Below are 21,853 nucleotides of genomic sequence, written 5' to 3'. Positions count from 1 at the left end.
CACCGTTATTCCCGGTGCGGTGCTGCTTTTCCCGGCGGTAAATGCCCGCCCTGACGCGCACAGGGTTTCACAGAGTCCCGCTGGTGCCACACGCCGTCTCTGTGCCACCCGCCGTCTCTGTGTCACACACCGTCTCTGTGCCACACGCCGTCTCTGTGCCACACACTGTCTCTGTACCAAACGTCCACCCAGTGTAGTAAGATGAGACTCGTCTCACGCAGCCTGCGTTATGTTCAGGGCACCTGAACGCTGACTGTTACATGCCGTGGTCAGACCCTGGTAGGCGGAGGGTCATCCAGATCCAAGTCAGGGTGGGGTCAACCTGTAAGAATGGACAGTGTTTTAAATCCATGCATCTGAAAGTTGTACTTGCATGAATTGTGTGTATAATACAGGTCAGCCGCCTACGTTTCTTTATGAAATTCACGCCTCTGAAAGCAGCCTTTAGATTATAGACACATCGTGTACATTACACAATGTAATGTAATGTGATGTAATTTAATTGGGACGTGTTTTCCCAGCCCTAGTCACCTGGGGCCGGTGTAGCCGTAGGGCTTCTGCAGACACAGGGAGCCGTGGTTGGGGAGGGCGTGGCTGTAGTAGTGTTCCACAAGGGCGGCCAATGAGGGGAAAGTAATCTCCGCCTCCAGGTAGATTTTGGAATTCTGGGGAAATCAGAGGCAAGAGTCAAACACGGATGGTGTATACACGCGTTCTAAGCATGTGTTTTCTGATGTTCATTCCATCCAGTTATTCTAGTTTAATTCATCTACAGTAAACAGCTGTACACACCAGTGCTGGTTCATGCTTGTGTCAGACCACAGCAGAAAGATTCTCATCAAATGCCCTTCCACTACAGCTGCAGCTTGTGACTTTTTCAAAAAATGTCAGTTTAAGTAAATGGCTGGGTGATGCAACAGTTCAGAGCAGAAGCTGACAAGTAAATAAATGCCACGGAGTTGCCCATCCGATTATTATTGGCTATCTGCGTGTTACATGGTGTTATATTCAAATTGATCACATGGCAACGTAATGGCAAGTACAGTGTTTGTTCATGATTCATGGATTCTTCTACGGCTTCGCTCAAACAATCTTTGATTTCACCACACACCAACACATTGGCAGTTGTGTTCTACATAGGACAAGAATAATTGCTTAGGAATTCGAATTGTATCATTGCATTGATTATAATTATATGATTAAAAATACATGTACAGCAATTGAGCAAGGGAACATACTAAAATCAAATTTATTATTATTATTATTATTATTATTATTATTACTAATACTACTACTACTAATAATAATAAGAAGAAGAAGAGGAAGAAGAATAAACACAGTCACACACTTACCTCCTCAAACAGTCTGTAGTTTCTGGCCTTCTTTAAGCTGACATCCCACACCACTAGGACCTGTGTTCATGTAAAAAAAAAATTCCCATCAAGCATTTTATCAACCTCTTATAGGCAGCATAGACAATGACTGGGGAAGGGTGAGGATATTTTTAGAGATTTACATTTTACAAAATTTTTATCTCTCTGGATATGGATAACGTTTTATTTAGATTTTCCCTAGTAAGGCAAAAATATTCTTTCTAGACTATACTGTGTGTGTGTGTGTGTGTGTGTGTGTTTTATATAGTCCATCTGTCTAAACTGATCATTTTACATTCTGATTGTAAAATGAAGTAAGGCAGATGATGGTTGGATTTTGGTCTATAACTCATCACTGTAGAAGAATGAAGTCCATTCAGACATAACTGAATTAACTGGCATTTACAGTATTATGTCACTGAACTGGTAACGTGAGATGTTCCTTTGCGCAGAGGAAGCTGTACTGACTTTACCTTTGATGTCTTTGTCCCAGAGTTCCTGATGCAGTACAGACCATCCTGTGGAGATTTGGCCGTTTCTTTAAATAACCTGTAATTACAGGGCGTTAGTGATTTATGAATGTGGCCATGCCCGAGGATGGCTTTGCTCAGGAGACCAACACTCAAGGCTACGGCTGCAATTCCAAAAACTGCCATGAGAGGGCAGAAAACACAAAAATACAAGGAAGTAACACCAAAACACACCAAAACAATTCTAACGGTACATTGTTAGAGGGAAGGATTATAGAAAACAAACTTCCTGCTACATGTATGTCTGCTCATTTTTGAAATATAGTGGAAATGTCTGATGTCTTACTTTTCAACGTCACTGGTGTCAGTTGTGTCGATGAACACAGAATCTGGCAGTTGCACCTAGTGAGGAACAAACAGGAGAACAATGTTGACCTTTCGTACGCATAGCTGATATTTCTGAATTAACACCTTTTTTTTTTTCAACGTCATTGTATTGTAGGGGCACCACAGAAGAACTTTCATGCAACAAACAGCACTGACAGCATGTGAGGGGAAGTGGAAATGAGGGGGAAGCTTGGTGCTCACGCAGACAGCACAGTGTGTATAAATAACCTGACATAGCCCTCTGACGTTCAAAATATTAATCACAAAGGACTCATTCCTGACTGGCCCATCTCTGTCTATGATAGGTTGACACTGAGGGTCAAAGATCAGAAAACAGCCATTCTGGAGGCTTGGGGTGTGCTGCAGTAGTTATGTTACATTCTGATATGATTTATTAGCTTTAAATGTTTCACTCTAAACAGGTTACAGCATTCTGGAATGATCTTTCAGATATTTTTGCTGTCTTGGTGTTATATCCTAATAAGAGACTGGCACATTTAATAATTGGTTTTCCCCAGTACACAAATGTCCAATCAGCAGCCACAGTGATGGCACTCAGCAAGCATGCATTCAATAAAGCAACGTTTCAGTTTTTAAAAGTTATTCTGGTCCTGAAAGCAGCTGCGCTCACTCACGTTTTCGTAGTCTTCGTTGGAGTCGTCACTGCACGACGACTTCGTCCGTAAGTGCGTTGGCATCTCGTCCACCGAGGATCGGAAACTTTGCCCGTCGGGACATGACCTTCTGAGGAGAAAAGCAGTGGACTGTTGGCTGTGACCCTCATAGTGCTGAACGTCAAATCAGGAATCCAAATGGCTTTGAAACACTATTACCTCAATCAGATAAAGTTAAACTACAATGTTTTAGAAAAAACTTTTTTTATAATATGGAGGATTTATGGCTTGTTCATTTGTACAAACAACTCTATTTATGAACTGTCCTGATATGTGAATGGAATCTCTCACACTGTCCCAGGAAAAAGGGGGAGGGGGGGGTGATGCTGAAAGAAGGTTCTTACTGGAGGGAGGGTCCTTTGGGTGTGGGCTTGGTGGGAGGGAGGGACATGGGCGTGGGCTTGGGCCCCAGTGACGGCCTGTGCATGGGGGGTTTGAAGGGCGGAACTGTGGGCGGGGCTGGAGGCAGGGCCACCTGGGGCTTGGTCCGATGGTTGGGGGGAGGGGGTGGGGACCCCTTCTTGCAGACGGGCAGGGTGGTGGGGGCCGGGGGGAGCGAGACGGCGGGGCCGCTCCCCCGGGACGGCATGGTGGAGGCAGGGTGGTGGGGCTTCTTCAGATTGGCTGGGGGAGGTACGGGGGGGCTGGGGCTTTTGGGCACTTGGATGGGTTTCTCCATGGGGGGCTTCACCAAGTGGGGGGCGAAAGGTAAGGTAGGGGGCGGGCCTTTGTTGGGGGGCAGTGGAGGGGGCGGTTTCTTGGGGACGGGTTCTGGAAGGTTCTTGGCGGGGGCTGGGGGCGGGAGGGGCGGGGGGCCTTTGGAGAACAGCGGGGAGTTTTCCAGTCTTGGGTGGGCCTTGCTGGGCTGCACCGGGACTGGGGGAGGGGGGTATGACGGAGGGGGCACAGCGGGCCGATCTGGAAGACAAAAAACACTGATCAGTTTATCTGAGTTGACCAACCCTAGCTGTTCTGCGTGCTTCTTTAACACTATCTCTACCTCTTTCAGGGAAGGTCCGTGGTGTATTAGCATATCCAATATGCCATTAGAACAAGAGCAAGGACATAAGCATCCAGATTAGCATCAGTAACATGCCAGTGATGAAGCCTCCGAATGAACCTTTATTTGCAAATTATACAGCATATGGCAGAAATGGGTAGCACGATGACTTACTAGCAGAAAGCCCAGAGGTGACGGATAGACTGAATAGAAAAACTGACTTAAAGCATTCATGGTAGTTTTGACTTGAGTTATGATCATAAACACAGAGTTTATTAGAGTTCACTTGAATCGTGATGGGACAACTTCGAAGAGCTATACTGTGACAGCTAACAGCTACACTTCGGTTTCGACAAATATGAAATGTTTATGGAAATCCGGTGTACCTGCTGAGTTCTGTGACCCATCTGGCTTTAGGTAGTCTTCTTCATCATCTTCATCATCATCAACAACATAATCTAAAAAAGTAGATTGTAAAATACGTCAGCTGTTAAATGTGTTCTTTGCTAAAAATCAAGCTTAGTTTGGTTGAAAAAACAAGTCCTACAAACCCTCATATGTGCATTAGGCAGTGTACTTATAGTGCAAATGCTTATTGTTATAGAGACCCAGCATGAGTCATCTAACATTACCTCGTAGGAAATTATAGCAGGTGTGAAATATTAAAGATTGTTTAAACACTGAAACTAAAACATTTGTGGAAAAAGTTTAAAACGAACAAACTGATAATAACCCAGACTTCCACTGTGTAAAAATCAGCGTTAGCACAAAGTTATGAAAACTTAAACAGGCCGTTTCAGTAACCTTGATTCTTCAAGAGATCTCTGGAACAAAAACCAGCACGTACAGGCGTCCCCCAGGACCAAATTTGTGATCTATTACTTCCGCTAATTGTATTTAAGTGTTTATTTTGCTGATGTCCACGGTGTAAGCAGGATAAACCACCCATTTTGGCTCTGAACCACAGCCCACAACCCTGGTTCATTTACAGTTTTAACACGTGGTCGTCCGTAGCCTGCTGTACAGTACATACCGTCCTCAGGCGCATCGGCAGAATATCTGATGTCCAGGGGGCGCTCTACGGACCCATAGAAACTGTCCGCATCAGAGTCGGGATCACTAAAACAAAATAGCCATGCAATGGGCCCTTTATTTTCAATCTGAAAACTCTCATTTGTTCAACACATCTTCTTAATTTGCTGAGCTCAGTACGAAAGTGAAGAAATGGCTAACTAATAGTACATTGTACATCACCTCTGCAGAGCAAAGGTGTGCCTGTGTCTATTTCTACATCTCATGCCAACTTCTGCTCGTAATTATTTCACTTTCCCAGTGATGCAAGTGACCTGATATTTTTGCCGATTGATTGCATATAGAATGACCATTTCTTGTTTCATGAACAGTTTTACATTTTAAATATTGTTTTGAACTGAAAAAAGAAGAAAGCAAAACTCTGTAATAAATTTCCTCAGAGCAGTCAGATTGAACAGACCTCTAATTTCACTGAAAGGGAACAGGAAAGCAGCCATTCAAAATGCAGTCAAAATAACAGGCCTGGGCTTATCAGAAAGAGGAAGAGGCCGTAGCTGTTATAGTTCTGTGAGAAACTACAGATATGGGAAGGAAGGGAGCCTAAATTAGAAATGACCTCCACAGTGAAATAACGCCGCCCACAAGGCCTCTAACACTATATGTAAGAGCGCATCTTAAGCACAACAAGTATGGAATTTATTTATCACTTTACAGCGTGGGCCTATGTTCAGCATTAATGCATATTGCCATTCATTGTTTTTGAAAATATTATAATAGCAAGGTTACTCTTTGTAACAGAACCGGTTGTTAGCATGTGAAATATGGCAATTTTCTTGTTGGTTTGTTAATATTATTATCACTTGTTTCTGTTTTGTAATGTTTGCTATTGCTGTGAATAGTGCTGGTGTGGGTGGCAGTGTAGCATGGCAATGAGAATGTAATGTAATGTAATGTAACCTCAGAGGTTGCAGGTTTGATTCACAAGTGGAGCATGGTCACTGTACCTGAGTGCAAGGTATTGCAAACCAAATTCCAGCTGTATGTTTAAAAAAAGTCAGCTTTGCAAGAAAGTTGTTCTTGAAAAGAGAATCTGCTAAATGTAGTGTATATTCTGTTTCATTGTTTTTGTGATGTGCATTTGAAAAATAAAAAAGTGAAATGAAGAAAACTACAAGATATGGAAACTCTGAAGCCAGTATCAATAATAAATATTTGGTTAGCCCTTTGGCTAACAGCAACCTTAATTTCCACATTCATAGAAAAAACAGATGACCACAGAAGCCATCTTACGAGGGAAAAATGTAACTAATTTTATTCGTATTACAAAAAACACGCTTACCTCTCAACTTGTGACTCCTTCCTGTCGTGGTAGTAGTCGATTTCTTGCCTCAGACGAAGCATCCAATTCTGCCCAGGGAAGCCAGGCGTTACAGTTAGGGTACAGAAATATTTAGGTACAGATATATTTAGCACAAATGCAGCTTGTATTCCAGTCTCTGCTTTTGATTGTTTAATTAGCCCCAACCATTTATGTGATCTGCCGTTCTTTGCAAAGTCATGTGCCACAGCTACGGCTTGCATGCGTATCCCTGGTGAAAATGTTCCACTGTGGACTGATACACTAGGGAAACACCACTGGAGTACCGTATGTAGTTTGAATAGTTGCTTGAAAAAAATGAAGATACATGCCAGACCTCCAAGACTGCACCCCTGTCATAGACTGAGGTAATGTATGTTCATCTCTTGAACATTGAATGATTGTGCTGTGGCCTTAAAATACTTTAACTGTCTCTGTGCTTTCTGTGGTCTGTAATCCAAGTGCTAGAGATTCCATTTTCCATCAGTAACATGAAGATTGGTTCTTGGAATAAAGACCATTAGCAATTTTTTGGAACCTACACATAAACCATTATTATTTGAGACATCCACTTATTTTTGCCCAACCAAAGCTGATGTCACAGGGCGCCATCTGGTCACATGACCAAGGCCTCTGCCTCACCTTCCTCTCCTCCTCACTGGCTGCAGAGAAGTACCAGGTGCGGTGTTTCTTGCTGAAGTGGACGATCTTGAAAGGGAAGACGTTGCTGGAGGTTGTTTCCTCCGCTGCCCTCATCACCCTGTCAGCCAATCAGGAGAGGAGAAATAAAACAAATCAGGAGGGAGGGAGGTAAACATTTGAATTAAAATTTTGACCTGAGCACATAATAAAACAGTTATGTTCTTTAAACTGCCGTTTTGTTTTTCTTTAATATTTAAGAGTAAAATAAGCATTAAATGGGGACAGAGGGGTAATGGACCACTGTTGGTTATATTTACAACTATTTAAAATGTTATATAGTGTGTGTGACCCCCATTCTCCAATTTTCCCAGTTTGTCTGGCAGTTCCAATATCTGTTATGCCTGTAATGAGTTTTTAATCACAGTTTACATAACATGCGCTCCCTTCTGACTCTGTATAAACAAAAACAATAAAAATAATTGCAATGTAGATTTTATTCACTCTTATTAATACCAAATCCCAATTCAAGGATTAAATACTGATAATAATCTCCAACTCTGTAAACATAGTTTACGAATACAAAAATGTATTCAAAAACAATATTATAATTGCAATACAAATTCATTCACCAACAATGGTATTTCTTGCATAAAAATGGGTGGGTGACCATTAAGTATCCAAATGATAAAATGACAACACCCAAAATTACTTTTCCTAGCCTCCACCCCTGTGCCCACGGATTTGTAAACATTTCACTAACTGGATCATTAAGAATCTTGATCATGTGCGAGATAATAATTCCTATTACAGTAAACAACAAAAATGCAGTTTCAGTGACGGTTAAAAGCAGGCCACCAGTTTCCTCAAGAATGAGAGCTTGCTAGGCGGGCGATAAGCTGTGCTGGCCTGGCTCGCCTGAGGCCCAGACCCGTGCTATTAAAGCGCTATTTATGCAGCACCACAGAGGGACGGCCACGAGGTCCGTAATTACAGAGTCAGACGCTGCCACGTGGAGCAGACCGGGCTCTGGCAAAGCTGACTGCAGAATGCTGGGAACTTCCACAGCTATACAGCAGCATTCGCCCTTTACAGCGCATTCACTTTAACCCTGTGAAGAACAGGTTTTTTAAATGTTCTCTTCGCAAAATTCGCAAAAGTGTTCTAGAACTCCACTGCTTTCAATTACCAGTAGTGATTGTTACATCAGCATTAGAATGTCTAACAACATTCACCATTCACCTTACACCTTAAACGGTTAAAATCCATTTTAACCCAGTTTTTTTTTCCCCATCTCGATATTTGGAATTACCTATTGTATGTGTAGGATCATCTCAGGGCTGCAAAGTCAGCCATTTTGGAGCGTGCAGACAACCACAAGCACCTCTGCCTTAGTGCCTGTGGCCAGCCACTGTTTTCTTACACCCTGAAGCTGAATTGTGCAGTCTTTACACCACTTCATACACAGAGAAGACCATGGGTTCCATCCACACACTGGAGTCGATCCTCATCAGATACCAGAACATCCACTCACTGGAGCAGTGCCTTATCAGATACCAGAACATCCACTCACTGGAGCAGTGCCTTATCAGATACCAGAACATCCACTCACTGGAGCAGTGCCTTATCAGATACCAGAACATCTTCTGCATTCATGGCTTTAGAGGCAAATTCATTGTGATTTCACTGATTTGTTTGTGCCACAGAAATAAAACAGATTAAATTCTAAAGGACAAGAAAACAGCAGCAACAGAGGTATACCCTGGCTCTTCTGCAAGAGCGCCATGCTGTTACCATGGGAACTAACATCTGAAGGCGGTTCTAGCAGCAGCAGTTGAAACCCTAAGACCTTTAAAGGTGACGAGTGACACGACGCAGCTGTCCTGTAAGACAGGATGTGGCCTACGGACACTGCACATGCAAAACAGAGATACACGAAAGCCACACCTGGCCTAAATTAGGATGAACATGAAACCTATGAATCAGGTATGAAAATTGACCATATAGCATCCAGATGTCAAATATATATATATATATATATATATATATATTTGGAATTGACTAGCTGCATCGTCTTTTAGTTTCTGTTTCTGTTTCTATAATTTGCACTTATTCCCTTATCAGTGTACATGAAAGAAAGGATAAAGCATGCAGGGGACCTTTATGGTTTAGTCAGCAGAGAATCAATAGAGAATCCCCAGTGAACATTTTTGAGGTGAAAATTCCCCCCTGATCCTGAAGACCTTATGGAAGATTTACTGCACACAGAACCATAAAATCTGTAAATGTGATAAAGGCAGGGGATAAATACTTGGTTAACCTTAATTACCATGTATATTTCACAAAAAACTTTGGGCTTGAAGGTGCAATATCACAAATATGTGATTACAATGTTCTTATCTAAACATTCTAATGCTGATGTAACAATCACTACTGGTAATTGAAAGCAATGGAACTACAACATTGACTTAGAATTTTGAAAAAAAAAACATTCCAAAAAACTACTCTTCAAAGGTTTAAATTGCTGTTGGTGGAAAGGTAATGCAAGCAGGAACTTCAGCGAGTGAACACTTTGAGACCAGTTGTGAGAATATTTGGGAAGATTTTCTGCTTGAATATTCCTCTTCCAGATGCAAGAATAGAACAGTTTTTAAAGCCTATGGCCTCCCAAGTTGAAGTTGTGGGGGGCAAGTTTAGTTATGTTGAGGTTGTGGGGGGGAAAAGTCACTCATATTGAAAGGTATGGACAGAGGCTACAAAGTTAGTTGACTAAGGAAGCATTGTGCTCCAGCTATGCGCTTTGGCTAAAATGACTTCTAGCATACCGTTTTAGCAAATGCTGTTCCTAAACCAGCGACCAAAAAATAAATAAATAAAAATAAAACGGCTCACAAAGTCAAATGATGGAAAACAGGGATGTGCGATCAGGGAAGGTGGGGTGGACACAGGGCAGAGCTGCCTTCACTGTGTCTGATTTCAGTGCACTGGAAAATGTCGATGCATTGTACCAGCTGAAGAAATACTGTATCTCACTGCGCATCACTGGTATTTATATTAACAAAAGATATGTATACTATGCAGAAAATGTGTTGTGAAAATAATGGTTAATGGCCCGTCATACGCAATTCAATTATTTTAATTTTGTTGTATTTTCACAAGGGAGGCGGTGCCTACCATGCCTACCATGGCTGCACATCCTTGAAGGAAAGGGAAAACAAATGTGAATGAGCAGGACGTGTACAAACCTGTTGTAGCCCATGAGAGAGAACGCCCCCTGTGGCGAGGGGGAGGTACTGCTCTTGAAGTAGTACAAGCAGCCCTTGTGAATGATGATGAATCGCAGCGGCCCTGTGGGGATAGACACACACGCCTATTACAAGGTGCTACATCTGGAAACCATTCTCCTAAAAGCACGTCTGATTATTTAAACAGGAGTTAAATAAAGGGGATCTGCTGGGGTTGCATAAACAAACTGTTGGTAGCGTATGTAGAAAGACCATGCGGAACCACGGCAGGCTCTGGCTACTGATTTGGGAAAGCGAGGGTTATTTAACGTGTCTCAGTGAGAAATTCATATAATCACCAACAAGACTTTACGCAAGCCAAGGCAGCCGCAGTTACACTGTGTTTTCCGCCACGGGAGAAACATACATATTGCATCATAGTAAATGTGGATTTTCATTTACATTTTGGCATTTAGCATTCTCACATACTCAGAATGACTTTCAAAAATGTATTTTTAAAAAAATAAATCATGGCATTGAGCAGACTCTCTTATATGGAGACTTACTAAAGTGCATAAAAAAGGTCAAGCAAAAAGCAAAGATAATGGTAATGACTCACAACTGAGAGCAGAACCTGAAATTCATCACACTTAGTGCCACAGGAGGTACAAGAAGCAGATTCAGGGTACTGTAGAAGATGGATTCGGGGGGGTACAGTTACTCACATTTCAGGAGGCTGAACTGGCTCCCCCCTTTCTTGTGTAGGTACCCAGACTTGGACACCCCCCCTGGCATGGTCAGCAGGTTCTGGGCCCCGATGGCCCTCATGGGGACCGGCCAGGTTATCTCTGTACAGTTGGTGGCCATGTTTCTGTGGAGGGGAGACACACCATCAACTAACCTGCTAGCCACTCCTTGAATGAATGACTGACTGACTGACTGACTGACTGAATGAATTCATGAATGAATGAATGAATGAATGAAATTTGCTTTGCACATGACCCTAAGCATAAACACAGTATTGAACATTAGGCATAAAAATATATCACACATTAGAAGATTATACTGCCTATACAATTCCAATTAATTACAAAATAATCGATACCATGATATTATTCAGAATAATCAACAATCACAACATCTGTTGATGAGTCTGAATATGAGTCTTGGGTATGAAAGAAGTAAGTACTCTCTTTGTCCTTGTTCATTTGATATTTGATATCTTTGGCCAGATGGTAGTGTAATTGTTTTGTACTGCACAACTACTGGATGGGAAGGGTCAGGCAGTATCTTGGGAGACACGACCAAAACAAACATCAAGCACAGCGGGGTGCCATCTCTTCCCTAGAAGCATCGGCGACCGTACACATCTGCCTGGGCTGAGGCCGCCGCCTAGCCACACGCTAGCTCCCCTGAAACACAGCGGGAGCATGAGCCAACTGTCCTTCCTACCTCACTCGCTTTCCATTCATTTACACAGCTGGGTTTCCGCCCGTCCAGACACTGTGCGTTAAAAAGGGCAGGACCACTGCTCCATGGCGCTGCCCAGAGATTTTACAGAAATGCCCCCCTCCCCCAAACCCACCCAGACAGCAAGCGATTCCAGCCCGGCAGCGCTGACTTTGGGCCAAAACTGGTACAGATCCGGGACGGAGTCGCTTGCTATCTGGGCACAAACGGCAACAGACAGTTCCCCACAGTACTGTACAGGTGCACCCAAGTAACCCAGTTAGTAAGCAAACAGTGGCCCGCCATCGGCCTGCCAATGTTTTATGAACAGGCATTAACTGGCGGGCCGTTACAAAAAAGAAGTTTGCCTTGAGTACACTTAAGTGTGCCTTAAGGAGACTTACTGTAAGTCTGCCTTAAGTACTCTTAAGTGTGCCTTAAAAATCCCAGGTAGTATACTTAAAGTGCACTTTCACTTTGAGCAAGCTTTAAAAATATTTGAAGTCTACCAATTCATGACACAAAAGAGCTGTTCTAGTAAATTAGCTGCTGAAGTTGTTTCCCTGACTGTTAAGAGTGTGTTGTGTGTACATTTACATGACAATCTTGTTAAAACAACCATTTTTTGTCAAGCAGTGCTGAAAATGATAGTAGCTCGGAATGTCAATCAGATGAGTATAAGAATAAAAACATTTCTTATGATTCAATCTCCTGCTTTATTTAACAAAATATTTGAGTGAAGACACCCATGTTTGTTTATGTAAACATGCATATACACCTGTGTTGGTTCTCTCTGTATTAGACCTTGGCAACACATATTCTCCAAGGATGCATGTGCAGTCTGCAGCTATAACTGAATATAAATGTCAGATTTGATACATAACAGGGGGTGATTAAACAGTTTAGAGCAGGAAACTGCAGTGAAATCCTCAAGCAGAGTGGCCCTCGTTGTGCAGAAACTGGCCCGGATCTAAAGCCAGGTGCAGCATGACCTATGACTGCCTGTGGTCTGAGCAGGAATTGAACCCGTAGCCTCCGTCGTCACACAGCGCAGTTTCCCAGAAAGACGAGCACTGAGCTCACGGCATGAAAGTGCCCACGTTCAACGGGCACGGAACATTCTAGCACAAAACTCTCCAGGGAGTTAACAACACTAGCACGATTGTGCAAATAATTGTTTTAAAATTTTTTTAAATTTTTTAAAGAGGAGAAAAAACTTTGAGTCCTTTTCAAAGCTACTCCTTAAGCAATACTGTTTTTACTGGCTCGTCTCCTGTCACCTCTCTTCTCCAAGATTCTTTCCCCTCTGAAACACAATGACCTCCATACACTTTTCCTGAACTTGACTGGGTCCAATATTCAGATGTAACAGGTAATGCAACTTTCCTCCTTCTAACTGCAGCTGAATTCCAGGCAATGCAATACCAAAATCCCAGAGAAGCTGGTTTAAGGTATGGAGTCAATTCAAAAGACCAGAAACAGTTCCTCCCCCCAGTTTAAGATCAAAAATAGAACACAAAAATGTATTGTGCTATAAAACACATCCCCAATAAACTTTTCTATAAACTGAAATGAAAATAACCAAGCTGAGGTAATGCAATGCAGGTGACACAGAGGTATAGACAACACAAAAGAGGTGAGAAACCTGTATTACATTCAGACTGGTCATAAACAGAAATACAAGCAATACATGCAACCAAATATTTCAAACACATGCGTTTGCAACACTGGCCGTCCCTGGGTAAAATCAACAGAGGAAAGTCTCTCTCCCAGCTCTCCATCCTCTTACCTCCGGCCGGTTCGCCTCAGAGGCGTCCGATTGGCCAGGTTCTCCCTGGACATGCTGAGAAGCGCGGTGGCACCCGGTCGGAGATGTGAGCGAGCGAGCGAGCGACCGTGCGGCGCAGCGTAGCGCTGGCTTCTAAACTCTAACCACCCCAGGACGCAACGCAGGGGGAGAAGAGCGAGAAAGACTCAACTGAAACCTTGGCAGCCCCCCCCTCCCCCCTCTGTGGACAGGAAGGGATGGGAGCGGAGCAGGAAGAGGGACGTTTCCCCAGGCAACGCTTGCCGATCGCGTTCTGGCATCTTTCCTTCCTCTGAAGCTCCTGCCAGCCGGGGACGGCAGACGGACAGGAACCTCGGCTCTCTCCTCTGCTGTGCGGCAACCGGCGAAACCCCAGACGGAAATAAAAACAGCTGATCCCGCAGACCAGGCGGGATGGGGCGGGACGGGGCAGGGCTAACGGCCCAGACTCGGATACAGCCGATCCCCGGCATCCTCAAGCAAAGGGGGGTAATTTAACTTTCCCGTCGGGCAGGGTGGAAAGGCACTCCAGCGGTATTCTCTGCTCCCCGAATCGGAAATCTCATCAACAAACGGCTCAAGTTCCACCAGCGGTTCCAGACGCCGCACGTGTGGACCCTCCCTCGCGACCACGAAAGGTAGCCATTTGCATCTCGGACGCAGCGGGGGTGACCTTGCCCTGACCCCTCCTCCGAGGGGGGGACCCGGGTCTCAATTCGGCCCGCGGCAGGGTTTTGTCTCCTCTGCTGCAGAGTTTTGAAGTCTGAGCTGTTTTCATGTGGGAGCAGGGGGATGGGGCGATAGTGCTCCTTCCCCTTCCCTGGGTTTCCTACCACACACACGATGGATGTACATTTCCACATTTTTAACCTACCGAAAAACCTGCAAACCCAGTTTTTAATGATGGCCTCCACAGTAGCCAAAAGGAAAGAATTCATAAACTTTACAGAGACGTGTCACTGTGAATTTTTAACCTTGGAAGCTCATGGCCTTCTCAGAGTGAGGCTTGAACATCGCATGATTTTAGTGTCCACAGGTTGCCTCACCTGCCCAAATCCTCTAATCACATCCCCTTAGTATGGTCACACACTGTTTGCTCTTGGGCTGCTAGGAACACAATGACCGTGTACGGATGGGTTGGCCACGGTGGACCACAGCCACCTACTATAAATAGTATCCATTTGTCTTGACTGAACCACTACATCCAATTGAGAATCCCCAATTGCAATTCTGGCCCACCTAGTTCTATGCAGGCCCAAATATAAGAATATTTCTGGCTACGCTGCTGGTACAGAGGAAGAGGAAACACATTAACTCTACCAAAGTGCACTTGGACTTTCCTGACCTCATATATGCTCTGGGAGAGTTGACAGAGATTATTTGGTGGCATAGACAACTGGGGTATTAAACAGATCAGTTCAGAACAAGAGGTCTGGGTCACTCAAAATACTTCTGTACCAGCTGGTCTAAATTACGGTAGCTTACTGGAATTAGAGTAAGAGAGCTAGATGGATGAAAAAAAATCAAACTTTTACCCCCACAAACCCGTTAGTTGTTAGAATGATTGTGTGCACCTGTGGCTGATTATCTGCCTTTTCTTCTCAAGGGCTGCTCTGCTGAGATTACTAAACAGAAGTAAGCAGTTACAGCAGCTTCAACAGTCAGGCCACTTCTCACCAAGACCCTGTTCTATTACGTCAGACCAAGAGTGTGAGATTGAGCGCTGAATAAAGACCTTAATCTGCTTTAGTGTTAATTATCCTCTCTCTAGTTTATAGGTCAACAGGGCAAAAAGGACCAGTAATGACTATACATGATTATGTATCTGCATTCAGCAGACACTTGTATCTGCTTACACAACTTATTTTTTTATCGTACAATCAATTTATACAGTTGGATGAATAAATTAAGCAATTCACATTAATTACCTTGCTCTAGGGTAGGATGGCAATGCCCTATCAGGGAACTGTACTAACAGCCTCTACATTACAAGCCCATTTCCGTAACCATTATATGACACTGTCACCTGTGCTCTGCTGTATCAGATCGGAGTGTTGTTCCTTGTGTTTCTATATTGTACTTTTTATTATAAAAGTCCTAGTGAATAACAGTAGGTGGAGAAAAAAACTTGCAGTCAAAAATGACTGCTAAAGTATTTACAGTATTCACAAAGTATTGAAAGCCATTTGAGCCATTTAAAGCCACTATCGTTACAATAGAAAAATATTACACTATCATTTCATTGTTAGGTAATGTTATGATGACTATGGTTCTTAATACAAAGATGACTTAGAAAGTATGAATTGTTCCACCCAAGTTCCACAGCATGTCACATACAACTTACTGGCAACTTACAGGCAACCTCAGATCAGGCAGCATCAGATGACCCTGATGGTTATTATTTAGTCATGAAAAATATGTTGTGCCTAATACATTTAGATGTGTGTCTAATACATATTAAATATTTACCGGAAGTTTCAAAATGGCAGATTTGTTAGACTTTTTTTGTTGTTGCTAACATTCCTGATAAGAATGAACATACTGTAAATGTTCCATTCACTATTAAATCTATTTTCATCTTCAGTTATCAAAACTGAATGACATTCTAAGGCTATTCCTGACATGTTGCTTGGAAATGTTTACCCTAGCATTCCAAACTTTCTGAGAGTGTTCTGAGAAATCGTTGGTTGGATAGCAAGAAGCATTGCTACCTTGATGGGCCAAAACATACTTTTTTTTTGCCTACCACATACTTTCCTGTCATTAGTTATTCTGTAGCACGGTCTACCAGGGGTGGGTAACCCTGAAGCCACAGGATGTGCAGCTTAAAATCAACAACCATTTCAGACCCAAGAACCCAAGGAGTTGAGCAAACTATATAATTAACGACTTTAATTGATCAATTGACAACAAATTGACAACTGGAACCAGCACACTGTGCTTCTTTGGGAGCAGGGTTCCAGACCTCTAGACCAGGGCTGCCCAACCCTGTACCAGGGGATCTACTATCCTGTAGGTTTTCATTTCAACCTTAATTTGGCACACCCGATTCTATTAATCAGCAGGTCAACAAGAAGCTCAAGACTGTCCCATTCCCTCCATTAAAGACAATATCAGAGGGTGAATTAACATAGCCGTGCCTGAATGATGTTTCAAGGCAGGAAGACGGGAGAGTTTGGCAGTTATGTTTACACACGATAATGTGTGGCATTTCCATAGCAACGTCTGGCAGCCCTATTTATATCTGAAGAAAGGGCAAAGTCTGAATGACTGACTGTTCTCTCCTCCTTTTCCCCTTTTGTGCGATCACTACTGTAGATCACTTTTTTGGATTTGTATTGCGTTTATTTGTATATAATAAAGCTGAAGTCATGTTTACACTCATCCTCACAAGGACAAGCATGTGGCCAGTAAAAGATCGGCTGAGCAAGGCCTTGGTTTCCTGGAAGCTACCGTCAAATTAAAAGAAGTTGTGATGAGGTCTGCCCATCAAAAATGGGGAACTAGGACTCGGTAGGAAGTGAAGTGTACATGGGACTGGCCAGAAGAAATGCATCTAATTCAACCATTTCCTGATTCGCTGAGACTAACAAATAAGGCCAATACTTCCTTCTGCACTACCGTCAGGGGGAAGATGGGTGATTCCCAACCAGATAAAGCTCTTATTTAGAACATTTAAGAACAGTCACATTGGTTGAAATTCAGTTTAAAATAGCAGGCACTTCAACTATAATCAATCAATCAGTTGCACGGTATGTCTTCTCATTTGATGCCACAGTTGCACAACTTCAATTTAAAAGCTTGCATTTGGTTTTAAATTATAGTTAAGGACAAATGTTGATTGAATACTGGCATGCCATGTGATGTTTAACACAAAGCTGAAGCCTCAGTTCCCTTTATATAAAAAACAAAACGGCGGAAACAGCGCTACCATTTTCATGAATAGAATAAAAGTAAAAAAAAAAAAAAAAACAGAAAATCGCACAATAAGCTTGTGAATCAGAAAAAGGGAGAGAAAAGGCGATTAGCATCAAGCCCACGATGCTAGGGGGCCATGTGTTCCTTCTTAACCTTTTACCGCAAGCTTCCTGGCACTCACTTCCTTTGTTGCAGTTGCTCTGGTATTTTAATCTCCTTGCATGCCAGCGGCCCACAAGCCTCTTCATTTCAATAATGCAATCAGATCTCTGAGGAGTTCCACCCACGTGTCCTCCTTTGATCGTCTGTTTGGCTGCATGGCGCAGCCCCTGGGAATCGTTAGATGATGGAGCTGCACTGCAGGTGGGAGCGGGCAAACCAGAGATCACAGGCCGACAGTCTCCAATCACCACAATCCACCAAAACAACGCTGAAATACACCAATCACCACAATCAACCAGAACAATGCAGAAATCCACCGATCACCACAATCCACCAGAACAATGCTGAAATCCACCGATCACCACAATCTACCAGAACAATGCTGAAATCCACCAATCACCATGATCCACCAGACGATGCTGAAATCCACCAATCACAACAGTTCACCAGAACAATGCAGAAATCCACCAATCACCACAATCCACCAGAACAATGCTGAAATCCACCAATCACCACAATCAACCAGAACAATGCTGAAATCCACCAATCACCACAATCCACCAGAACAATGCAGAAATCCACCAATCACCACAATCAACCAGAACAATACAGAAATCCACCAATCACCATGATCCACCAGAACAACACTGAAATCCACCAATCACCACAATCAACCAGAACAATGCTGAAATCCACCAATCACCACAATCCACCAGAACAATGCAGAAATCCACCGATCACCACAATCCACCAGACCAATGCAGAAATCCACCAATCACCATGATCCACCAGAACAATGCTGAAATCCACCAATCACCACAATCTACCAGAACAATGCTGAAATCCACCAATCACCATGATCCACCAGAACAATGCTGAAATCCACCAATCACCACAATCAACCAGAACAATACTGAAATCCACCAATCACCACAATCCACCAGAACAATGCTGAAATCCACCAATCACCACAATCCACCAGAACAATGCTGAAATCCACCAATCACCACAATCTACCAGAACAATGCTGAAATCCACCAATCACCACAATCCACCAGAACAATGCAGAAATCCACCGATCACCACAATCCACCAGAACAATGCAGAAATCCACCGATCACCACAATCCACCAGACCAATGCAGAAATCCACCAATCACCATGATCCACCAGAACAATGCTGAAATCCACCAATCACCATGATCCACCAGACGATGCTGAAATCCACCAATCACAACAGTTCACCAGAACAATGCAGAAATCCACCAATCACCACAATCCACCAGAACAATGCTGAAATCCACCAATCACCACAATCCACCAGAACAATACTGACATCCACCAATCACCACAATCCACCAGTACAGTGCTGAAATCCACCAATCACCACAATCCGCCAGAACAGTGCTATGCTTTGAATTGAACTTGTGTGGTTGTAAAAGATCTAATCACCCCCCACCCTGCAAGTTGTCAGGAAATTCCCATCTTTGCATTAGCATTGTTTTCTTAGGAACCGCTCACTGATGCAAGATTTACCCGTATTAGTACATGTTGTGTCTGTAGGAGGGGAATTTAAGGCAAATGTTGTCTATCCATTCAAATTGTACAGTCATGGTGCTCAATCTTAGATACAGAAAAGCTAACAGCACCCAGTGGCTACTGTATCTCCCTCCTGGTCCTGTTTTCTCCGGGTTACGGTGGGTATTATTTGAATTTCCCTCCCCTGTTCAGCCTGCATTGCTGAAGTAACTACCGATCCTTCACACAAAGCATTTCTGCTTTGGGGCAGAAGTGGCTTTTCCTGTGCATCATTTCCTGTCTCCTAATATGTGCACACTCTTCTCCAAAGGAAGCAGTGCTCTCTAATTATAGACTCAAACAGACTCTGATGAGCTTCAAAAAATAAAAAATAAAAAACTGTAAAATATGTTGCAATCATGGGAGAAATGCTCTTTGAATGTATTCCTTCTGAGTACAATCATCACGTCATATTGCAATTCAAAAACCTCATTGACCAGATTCAAATTACTCAATTACATTACATATTAATAAGCCTCACATTTTACTTTGATTTTCATGGAATAACAAGAAAGTTCAACTAAATGGTGTCTATAACTATTCTAATGTATACCATTTATTTCTCATGATATGTTTTGAATTAGAGAATTGTGGCAATGCTAATGCTATTATTATTATATCAAATCCACTTTATCTGGGAATTGAAAGACTGAATTTCAAAATGAAAAACCAGTATCACTAGTACCATCTTTATAGGTCATCCTTCTTTTTCAGTTAAATCCGCTGAAAGATGCTCTTGCCTCCACCTCTGACAACAAAGTAATAGGCACGGATATTGTGTGGCTCAAACCAGCATGGCCGTTTAGGTTTAACAGCCTGGAACAGCGTTGTACGGATTCTGTACAGCATAACAGGTTTATATTGGGAAAAATAGTTTGATGAACTTGGCATTTTCAAACTTACAGTTGGGAAATTCTTAAAATAGTATTGGTACATCCTCCACAATGTTTTTCTTGACTTAATGATAGCCACTTGGAGATATTACCATGCTGGACTATTTTTCTGTGACTCTGACAGTACAATATTTGAATGACGAGTACATTTTAAGACTCTGCTTTTAAGACGAGCATTTGCATAATTCACAACCAAACGAAAGCCTAACCGTAATATTCCACAACGCTGTTGAAACATTTTAGCTGGTAACTGCTGTTTTGTTATAGCTGCATATATGGCCACACACAAACTCTGAGGGAAGAAATGCTATCCCAGCGTCCATGTTCATAACGTTCATACACACAATCCAACCACCACGTAACGTGACACAAATTCACTGTCACGCAAGGGTAGACATGGTAGTGCAGAAATTCCCACTGAAAGCGAAACCCTTATCAGACCGCGTTTCAAGTGTTCCTTTTCAGCCATTGCTGCAACTCGCATGGTTCTGTTCTCACCTTCAACCAGTGAGCAAACTCTTTCCCACTGGAAGGACCCACGGCTACCCGAACATATGTAACGTAGAGCCGGACACGACTGCCTGTCAGATTTCATGGCTGGAGTCTTACCGCAGAAGCAGTACCCGACATGTGTGCTGTCCTTGTTCAAGCATAGGACTTGGGCGCTCACCATGCCCAAAGCCACCAAGCGATGATCTTCAAACCACCACTAAAGCTCACCACGTCCTTTCTCTCTTCTCAAACTCGGTGCCGTATTCTACAGCAAAAACGCTGCGTAGAGCTACGAACGCAGAGAAGAACGGGGGGGCTGGAAGCAGACTTACCTGAGATCCCTCCCATTGAAGCACATTCTGGAGCTCTGCTGGTTTGAGAAGGCAAACGATTTTTTATTTTTCATCGACGTAGCCATGGGAGACGGAAGGACCACACAACCATGTTATCGCACCCACAGTGGTTAGCCGAGCAGACACAGCGGAGGGAGGAGGGCCTCACACGGCGGCGTTTGCTTTGTGACAAGTCATTTCCGCCAGGCTCTGTTTCATAAGGCCCCCCTCCTTCCCCCGGCCCCCTGTGTTGGCCGTCGTGCCGCTGAAGCTACTTCCTGTTCTCTGGAGGTCCCTGATTGGTCGTGCCGATGCGTTCAGACCCAGAGCCCGCAGGCTGGCCAGTGACCGCCAGAGGGGCTTTCCATAGCTCATCGGAACAACTTCGGAAAAGCACAACTTGAAGCCGTGGACATAGCTAAATATGCTGATGCGGTAACACAGATTTTTGGCTTTTCGAAGACTGACAGTAAATGGCTTCTTTAGCCCCCCCGTTTACCCCCTCTCAGCCAAACTAACTTTTGTTTTCCCCGTGACCAATTCACTTATGACTATGGTTTCATTTGTGTCTCTTGATCGGGTCAAATGATCACGCATCAACCACATAAAGCTTCTGTTCTCGAGATGATGAGCTCATTTTTTCTTTCTGAAGCATGCAGGGTCACTCTCTGAAAAATAACCCTGTTAAATTTCCAAAAACTATGCATGTTCAAAACTAAATTTTAGCTTAAAATTTCACACAAATCCCTCGATTCAAGACTCAGACTACACACACACACATAAAAATCTCAAGAGTCAGCATGTACTGTAACAATTCCATCATTCATACGTTAACAAACAACCTTTTACCAGTTTTTTGAGATCTTTGCTGCAGTAAGCAAAACAAGAGCAAGAAGAAGACCACCGTGCCACCGTGTCTTTGAAGTCCGACGCACTTTGCTTCAGTGCACAACTTTAATACAACTGCAGGTGGGTGGGGAGAAGCCTGCCTGTTGTACTACAAATTTTGGGGGGAGTCGGTCAGAAGGCCCTCATGGGGACGCAAGAAATCGTTGTGTTGCTAGCAC

The 21,853-nt window shown here is 43.3% G+C and overlaps 1 protein-coding gene across 1 annotated transcript; it reads right to left on the bottom strand.

Moving 5' to 3' along the window:
• Positions 1–527: 527 nt before the first annotated feature.
• sh3bp2 (SH3-domain binding protein 2) lies at positions 528–21,254 on the bottom strand. Its single transcript, XM_035391641.1, has 13 exons — positions 20,787–21,254; positions 10,882–11,027; positions 10,178–10,280; positions 6,936–7,053; positions 6,276–6,343; positions 4,938–5,023; positions 4,291–4,362; positions 3,249–3,822; positions 2,866–2,974; positions 2,190–2,245; positions 1,847–1,922; positions 1,353–1,412; positions 528–665 (listed from the first exon to the last, which is right to left on the bottom strand). The coding sequence occupies exons 1-13, from the start codon at positions 20,870–20,872 to the stop codon at positions 528–530; spliced, it is 1,692 nt and encodes a 563-aa protein (XP_035247532.1). The 5' UTR covers positions 20,873–21,254.
• Between the last annotated feature and the right edge of the window lie 599 nt (positions 21,255–21,853).

The sequence above is a fragment of the Anguilla anguilla genome, chromosome 14, assembly GCF_013347855.1.
Source record: "Anguilla anguilla isolate fAngAng1 chromosome 14, fAngAng1.pri, whole genome shotgun sequence".
In the NCBI taxonomy this organism is placed as follows: domain Eukaryota; kingdom Metazoa; phylum Chordata; class Actinopteri; order Anguilliformes; family Anguillidae; genus Anguilla; species Anguilla anguilla.
Note: the sequence above shows the minus strand (reverse complement) of the source record. Positions and strands in the feature narration are given on the sequence as shown.

Coding starts and splice junctions, on each gene's coding strand:
- sh3bp2 (XM_035391641.1), bottom strand. CDS start 20,872: ATGGCTACGTCGATGAAAAATAAAAAATCGTTTGCCTTCTCAAACCAG. Junction 7,054..10,177: donor TCTCTCATGGGCTACAACAG/GTTTGTACACGT, acceptor ATTGGCTGACAG/GGTGATGAGGGCAGCGGAGG. Junction 5,024..6,275: donor AAGGAGTCACAAGTTGAGAG/GTAAGCGTGTTT, acceptor ATTTTGTTTTAG/TGATCCCGACTCTGATGCGG.